The sequence below is a fragment of the Montipora foliosa genome, chromosome 7, assembly GCF_036669935.1.
Source record: "Montipora foliosa isolate CH-2021 chromosome 7, ASM3666993v2, whole genome shotgun sequence".
NCBI lineage: Eukaryota > Metazoa > Cnidaria > Anthozoa > Scleractinia > Acroporidae > Montipora > Montipora foliosa.
In genome coordinates, this window is record NC_090875.1 from 9,690,603 (window position 1) to 9,699,286 (window position 8,684).

The 8,684-nt window shown below is 48.0% G+C and overlaps 1 protein-coding gene across 1 annotated transcript in view; it reads right to left on the reverse strand.

Moving 5' to 3' along the window:
* LOC138010793 (dihydroxy-acid dehydratase-like) overlaps positions 1-8,684 on the reverse strand; it is a 40,518-nt gene that overhangs the window by 18,459 nt on the left and 13,375 nt on the right. Inside the window, exons 8-9 of the mRNA XM_068857770.1 lie at positions 8,561-8,610; positions 7,019-7,106 (exon numbers count right to left, since the gene is read on the reverse strand). Of these exons, the coding sequence (XP_068713871.1) occupies positions 7,019-7,106; positions 8,561-8,610 (138 nt within the window). The remainder of the gene's footprint in view (positions 1-7,018; positions 7,107-8,560; positions 8,611-8,684) is intronic.

An 8,684-nucleotide genomic window follows, 5' to 3' on the forward strand; every position in this document is an offset into this window, starting at 1 on the left:
CCACTTTTATAGGGAACGGTGCGCAACAGTTGGTCGTACGCCTCCTCCAACCATTGACTTTCCACTAAATTGACGTAGACAAAGAGGGGACGTTCGATCGGTTGCTTCGCCAAGGGAGTGGGTTTCAATCTGGCAAAAGCCTCATTCAGACGCACGAACCGCCAATTGAAGGCTTTGGCCATCACCATGAATTGGGCATAGTTATAGAACGTACTCCATCCCTGACCTTCAGAGACCACGTTAATCGGTCCGGTATCTTTGGTAAAACCATTAGGGTACGACGTAAAGACGGATCCGTCAAGAAACTGTTCTTGGGTGTAATCCGGTGTTGGGGCGGTCTCGTCAATGGCTTCGATGAGGAGATTGGGTCCTTTCTTGTAGTACTTTGCTTGGTTGATTTGGTATCGGGCGTCCGTGGTCAACCATCCCATATGTAAAGCCAGTTCAATGACCCATCCAAAATACTTGTTCATGATTCCCTGCTGATACACGAGTGTATTATCCAAAAGCAAGTCGTCTCCCTTCCATACAAACTTGGACATAGTATTGTATCGCGTCGTCTTTGGAGGGGTCTGACTCGTGTCTGTAACTTCAAAGTAAAGATGTTCTCCGGCACTCAAATTGTGATGGATCTTCTGCTGCATCAGATCCATGATCTGCTTGACAAATTCCACACCCGTCTCAGACGGAGTGAGCTCCGACAACCAGATGACCCTTCGTTGATTTTGAAAGTCATGCATCTCTCCCTTGGCATTCTTTTTCCAGGTCGTGTAGTAAAACATACACACGTATCCTTCCTTACTCCATGTCTCTGGATGACCCACACCATGGTACGCTTCGTGAACCAGAATCTTCTCGGGGAACGAAGGGGGTGGTGGCGGCGGTGGTGGAATGTCAGGCAGAGAGACACCACTCAATCCCACTTCCCAACGATCCGTGTCCTGCTGCCAAGCATGATCCCTAGGCAGACGGACTCTAAACTCGGAAGGACCATTGTCGGGAAACTCGGATTTTTGAACATGACTCGACAACGTCACATAACGAGACATCGTGTATGGTATCTTTATTACATCTTTTGTATCTTTTTTATACATGTCGTAACGCCGAACGAGGAATCCAACTATCGTATTTCTTAGGCCAACCTAGCCAACGCACTTTCACGAGTCGCTTGCGTCGTTGCAAAATCTTTTCCACGCGGAACAAGGCTTCGTCGGGCACGGTCACTTTCTGAACATCTTCTTCGTAGAAACTACCTTCGAGAGGCGTGCCATCCCATTCTTTCAGTTTATACGTGACCACGGGTCCGGGTACCACGCGTTGTACAACGAACACTTCTTCGGTCCAGCCCGGTAGATACCCTTTCTTGAACGGACGATGTTTCTTGCTGAGTCGCACACGATCGCCCACTTTGAGTTTGGGACGAGGACGTCGCTTCAGGCGTTTGCCGTACAACGTGGACCACACCGCGCCTTCGTTCTTCTCCGTCACGTCGCGTGGTGCCATACCGATACTCCGATGCCGACTCCCATTGTACCCGTCGAGGAGTTGGGGCAACACCTTGACATACACTCGCGTATTACGCGCCGTGAAATAACGATACATGCGTTGTTTTAACGTACGATTAAAACGTTCGACGATGGAAGCTTTGGCATCCCCGTGTGTCGAAAAATGGTGAATGCCTTCTTGTTCCAACATGGTTCTGAACGGGGCATTGTAAAATTCTTTTCCAGCATCCGTCTGTAAACGCAACGGTTTCCGTCCACTCTGTCGCAGAATCTTCTCAAACGCTTCTGTCACAGCCAACCCGGTCTTGTTCTTGACGGGGATGGCCCAAGCGTACTTGGACAACACGTCGATGACCGTCAAGAGGTATCGATTTCCACCATTCCATTTCTTGAGAGGTTGCATCTCCACCAGATCGGCTTGCCATTGATCGTCTTTGTGGAACACCAACACGGGGGACGTCTGAAAACGTCGACGAACCGGACGATGTAACGTGTAGGCCAATTCCCCTTGCAATTCGTCTCGGGCTTCTTTCAAGGACAACCCTTGGGCCTTGGCATAGCGGGCCACGCCACCTAAAGCGCCGGGCGTGCCGGGGTCCGTGTAGGCGGTGACGCCGGAAGCACGGCGGCGGTTCTTCCGCTTCGACATGTCTTGGTGAGAAGGAGTCGCACGGTCAACTCCAACAGACTAGGCAGATCTTTCAGGTACCGTTGTTCCAACGTCTGCCACGTAGCGTACGCTCTCTCGGGTCCCAGAGTTCGCGTCAACCATGTCAGGTACATGACAAAATGAGGCCATTTATAGTCGTCCTTGCGTTTCAAAGCGGCGAACGTGGCTATGGCATCCACGGGTTCTTGGGTGGGCAACCCGTCCCATTGATCGTCTCCTTCGAGACAGGTTATCAATTCTCGACATATCCAGGTCAAGATCGACCAACGGAGACGTCGTCCGTACTCGCGATAAGGCAGACGTACGATTTGTTCGAGTCCCACCCTCACCACCCGACGACCCAATTGAGCACACGACATCATCATCATCATCATCACATGTGCTTTTATTCAAACATTTTCACATGGACTGACTTTTATACACTCCGGAATCGATACGAATCTGATCAAAATTCAAATCAAAAAAACAAGATTTCAGCAATCCTGGTGTGATGGGACGGGTCTGTTCCAATCGTCGGCACCACTCTTCCTCCCGTTTCTCCATCCTCTTCTTGAGGTACGCATGATCCGGCAACGGTCCGAAAATCTTCTTTCTCTCTAGGTCCATCTGCCACGTCTTCCACTTCTCCTGTTCTTCCCGAGAGATCCGTTGGACCGTATCGTGATCGTAACCCTCGGCACGCCTCTTGAGAATCGTCTTGCCCCAGGCCAGATCTACCCATTGGAAAAACTTACACGATTCCTCTTGACGACAAGCCAAGAAGAAACGATCCTTGTTGGGCGAGTCTGGTTTCACCGTCCGCGACAAACGCGCCTTCTCCTGATGGTAGCAATGCCAGGGTCCTCGTCGGACATCCTCATGCAGCTGCGCCTCGATGGCATCGATCCAAGTCTGGATTCGATCGGCACCCATCACGAACAAAGGACACACCCCATCGTAATCTCGGCAGTACAGGTACGGAGCCCCATTCTTGGTCAAGCCACCTGTTAACGGGGTGGCATGAAACGGGCACAATACGTCCTTCGGACCGGTCAAAGGAGGCGGTGAGGATCGGGACGACGACGAGGGTGACACCACCGGTGGTGGTGGTTCAGGAGTCGTACAGGGTGGTTCAGGACCGTGTAGGACAGGATCAAAAGGCACGTCATGGTGCACCCTGCCTTCGGCCAAGGAGACCACGAACGGTGGATCTTTCTGTTCGAGGGGCATCGTGGCCATCACCTGTTCGTACGAAGGCAACTCGGGTGGCACAGAGGCTAACAGAGCATCCAACTCACGAGCCGCTTGGTTCAATTCCTCGTCCTTCTTCTTCTTAGTCTCCTCTTTTCGTTTGGTGGCCGCTTTCTCACGCGCTTCCTTGTAAATTTTAGCAGGCGGTTGAGCTGTTTCACGAACGACATCGTCTTTCTTCTTACCTCGTTTGGTCGGTTTTTTACCAAAACTAGGATACCTAGCAGGAGACACACCTCCGTATTGCCACGATGTACTCATGGTGATCAATGAGAACCTGACTCGCACGACACCGTCCTTTATAACACGTAACACGTGTTCCTCTCGTGCTTGGTCTTCACGTGTCTCCCACGTGGACACTCTCATAAAAAATCGAAGCTCCTTTCCGCTCTCTCCATTTGTCACAGCATGTCTCAGGCAGCAGCCACACAAACAGAAGACAACGACGATCCCATCACCTTACGACTCCTCAAACGTATAGACGCTCTCCTGGATCGTTACTTGTGCAAGTCTTGTCAGTACGAAAAGAACCGACTCCCTCTGTCAGCCTTGAAGACCTGGAAACCGGATGCTAATTGGTGCAAAGAGTGCAAATACATCTTCGACGATGCTGACCACCCCGACCCAGACGTGCGCAACCACTGGTGGTCCAAACGAGGGTGGCGCACCAAAGACTACTGGTCCTCCGCCGAATCCTCCTCCTCCTCCGAAGACGACACACCCCTTTGATGAGGTGTGTATCGTTCTTGATCTGGAATATTTTTGCAGTGGACGACAAATCTTACCTAGAGAACTGGGTTACTGCGACCATACTGGAACCCATCATGGATCCATCCACTACAAACCTTGTGTGGAATGGCCCCATCTCTCTGCCAAAGATCAACGTACCGCTCATTACGTTTCCAAGTACGTCCATGGTCTTCCTTACTATCCCAGACAAGAGTATCATGTAGCCAGTGAACTCCTGGTCGATGTCCGGCGTCTCTACCAACAATTCAAGACCCCACAACGGACCCTCGTAGCTCACAAAGGAGGTATGGAAGGTCAATGGTTGGATACCTGGCAGATTCCTCGTCTAGACTTGGAACGATGGGGATGTCCCAAGTTCGACGATCTACCCCGTCTCTCCGTCGGGTCGTGCGGACAACATCAGCATCCCTTACAATTGCATTGCCCTCAAGTCGAATGCTACCATTTCGTTCAATGGATGCGGTCTCAGCGACTCTTGTCTTACGACACGCGTTACATCAATCACGAACGCACGCAAAGAATGCTAGCCAGTCAGACACCCAGGACCCCGTTACGCCCTGCCCATTGGAAGGAATTCCCTCCACCCAAGTTGAACTATTTTCTTAAAGAACACAAATGTAACCGACAATGAAAATAAAAACATGTTTTTTTTAATTCACAACGGTGTCCTCTTAACTTAACTTAACTTACACGAGTAAACGAACGATCACCAAGGTACTTTCGATAATAATACAATTGAGTCTCTTTTCTGGCACGCAACCATTCCGTGACTTGACGGTGAGGAAAACGATAATCCCACCAACGAAGAAAACGTTCACTCTGATGAGCGATCTCCCTCTCCATCAAATGTTCCACCTCACTAAAAAACAAACAAAAATGTCAACGTCCCAACAGTCCCTCTAGTGTGGTTAAATCATCGTCCGACAGATCCGTAAATTCAAACCTGTCGTCCTCAAACTCATCCTCCTCATCGTCCGTGGGATCTGTGTTGAGATTCCAGATGGTTCGGGTCACGGCATCATACACTTGTTGGACGATGATGTCCTGACGCTCATCGTACCGCGGGTAGTTCTGCTTCTCGTTACCCTCCAGGTAAACCTCCCGACAATGAGGGCAGGTCCAATGACTTCGGGTCAGCCACCATGTGAGTAAGCAACCCACGTGCAAGGTTTGGTGGCAACATCCCATCTCCACCAAAAGGTCCGGTTTGATCCTGGCGCCTTGAATGCCTCCAGGTAATATCTTATTGACCTTCTCCACAAACGCCATCACATTGTTATCATATTTTGATTCAAAGTCCTCTTCGCCACAGATGACACAGGGGAACTCAGAGGTATCCTCGGCATCGAGGAACTGCCCTGTAGGTTTGGCCTTCTCCGCCCAACGGACAGCTGCCTTCATCTCCACATCGTCCACCTCCTTGTCTTTATCTTTCTGCCGAGTCGAGATGTTAAATATGGGACCCGTAAAACCCGTTGTCGGAACAGCGTTGTTGTTGTTGTCGTTCCTTCCGTGACCCCGACCGATGACCACATTCATCACACTGACCATCAATCGACCATGTCTTTCTTGCCTCTGTGCTCGTCGCATATCTCTCGTCACTTCTGCGATGGCTAAACAACCTCCCATAGACTTTTCAAAGAACAAGAATGACGATCCTTCCAACGCCTCGACTCTTATAGACCTCTTTGGACCTCGTTTTCAAGAGGAGACCTTTTTCTGGAGGGGTACCCCCCCATCCCCCCTCTAAGTCACCTGACCTATCACATGACCCATCAGGGTCTCTTATAAGAGCGTGCGATCCTAAACACCTTCATTCTGTTTGTGATGCTTCGACAATATGCCACCTGTCACGCGCTTGCAAGCCAGAAGGGCCAGAGACAGACTACAACGCATCTACCAGATCTACCAAGAGAACAAGAACGAGATCCTCAGAAAGACACGGCAACTCGAGCGGAAGAAAGCCGAGCAACGAGAACGAGAGCAGAAACAATTCGAAGCAGAGAACCAATGCGTGATCTGCTTCGAATACCATCTGACGGAGCCCCACAAGCTCGAGCACCTCTCCTTCACCACCATTTGTCGCCACCTGGGTACCCTGCGCAAACTCCGACACCGGTCCACCCCCATGAAGATGTTTTGTTGCAAGCAACGCATGCACGACCGGTGTCTGTACGCGTTCCTGGCCACGCAGTATGGGTACATGAACCAGCACCAACGGAAGGAATGGCGATGTCCTCACTGTCGGACCAGTCTGATCGTGGTAGCGAAAAGATGCTTCCCCCAGACCCCAGAAATGGACAGAGTCAGACGAAACTTGTTCGGAAGTTAACGAGCGCCTCCGATGCATTTGCCAAACATAAGGAAGGTCTTTGCCAAATAGGTACCACACCCGTTCCTTTGCGTTGTCCTTCCTATTGGGACCGTTTTCATGTCTTTATGTTCCGAGTCATGTATCTGCATCCGTTAGCTCAGCCGCACGCCATGGACGAGCCATCCCTCATGATTTTATGTTGTTTAGCTTTTTTAAACTTTTTAGTTGGGTAGTAGGTTCTGGATTCCTATACCATGGTTTATTCAAGGGACGAGGTTAGACACCAGGTCTCCTCATACGTTCCCGTTTGTAAATTAAGTTTTGTTTGATTAAACCGTTATGATTCGAGAAAATCAATTCATTCTGTGACCTCTTCTTGTTTATGACGTCGATTGGACTTTGACCCCATCCTGTTTCACGTGTGCACGTGATAATGGCGGACACAAATCAATCCACCAATCAGAGAGCTCGTTGTATCGGGCAAAATCCCGTCTCCACCAATCAGAACGCTTGTTGCAAAACCGGTCTATATTCCCCCATAGTACTACTTCTGCCATCTGTTACAAAGGCCACGCTTTTGCCCAGTCCCGCGCCAACCAAGGCACCACTTGGTGACAACATTTCCGGCATTCCTGGGCTAAGGACAAATGCACAAAAAACAGCTAATCTAAAACAAGTCATAGTTAAGTATGACTGCCATGTTTAATATCGTAGAATAATTGGTATTCTGTATCATAATAATATACATGCAAAAATTTCAGTGTGTTGATTGGCTGAGAGTACGTCACTTTATCCCAAACAGAGTGCAGAATAGTGAAATTAGTGCAGATGGTTGAAATAAGTGCAATAAAGATGAACTTTCTTGTAAAATCTGAAATAAATAAGCACTTGTTTCTACGTTTACTCGTGCTCAAGGCATGGGCAAACGGATCCAACATTTTCTTCAACATCCGTTCGATTTTGTTGAACAGTGATGTTGAAACTGTTTGCAACAAACTCAACCCACGTATGACGTGGAGTCTGGAATTCGAACCCGGGCCGCATTGGTGGGAGGCAAGTGCTCTCACCACTGCGCCATCCCTGCACTCCAGGTGTATGGCGACTCCTTTCCACCATTAACTGTACGTCGCATTCAGGTAAAAGTTGGGGGTTTTGTCTGAAGACTGCCTACTTCCTACTATTATCTGGATTTACACAGGTATACCTGTGACCTTGCTGTCATCCTAAAGAACAGGAGCTCACAACCAGTAGCCTAAAACTCCAATACTAGGGACCTTAATTAAGATATACGACGACGACCCCTGGAAAAAAATGTCTTTTAATATAGCAAATTTATGTTTCTCAAAGTATTTCATTATTATTCCAGTTTGTTCAACTTCCACAAACTATTCGAACTATCCAGGAACTGAATTGGGAAGAACAATGTTACAACTAGGGCAGAAAATAAACATTTGTGGTGTGAGCTCGTGTCTTCCTTAGAACTTGAGATTTTGCAAATAAACAGAAAAGAAAAGAAATATACCAAACTTCAACGCACACGTGCACAGCCATTTTTTGTTAAAATTGTATTTTATTTACACACCGTACAACAATACGTACAGACTTACGGCACACAAAGTAACCTACATACAACAACACCTAGAACACTATTTTCAAATAACCTGAAACGATTCGTTTTAATGGTTTGAAATGTTTGAATAAATGCCCCCCCCTCTTCGCTAGATAGATAATCTTTGCTTACCCACGGTCAATTCATCAGCCAAAAAATTACAATTCAAATAAGAGAACATTATAAACTATCTACCTTATAAAAAAATATTAAATAAAAAGGTGCTTTCTGTTATAAACTATCTACATTATAAAAAAATACTAAAATATAAACGGCTTCTTTGCACGAATGCCGTGCCCTAGAGTACTTGTTTAAGAAGACATTTGAGTTTCGTAAGGGACTCTGCTTGCCTCACATTACACGGAAGTTTGTTCCATAGGTTTTAGTCATGTTTAGAGTGAGTTTGTTTCCAGCTGCACTCAGCGCGACTTCTCGGAATTGCTAAGAATATCGCAAAAGGAACAATAACCAATTTTACTCACCTCCCTCGGGGCCCTTCTTGACGAATAATGAGTACGTCACCAGCTTTGATCTGTCGACAAAATGGTTCATTGCAAAAGAGGCCTTTCTGATAGAACCACATGCACTAGTAACCATGTTTTAAAA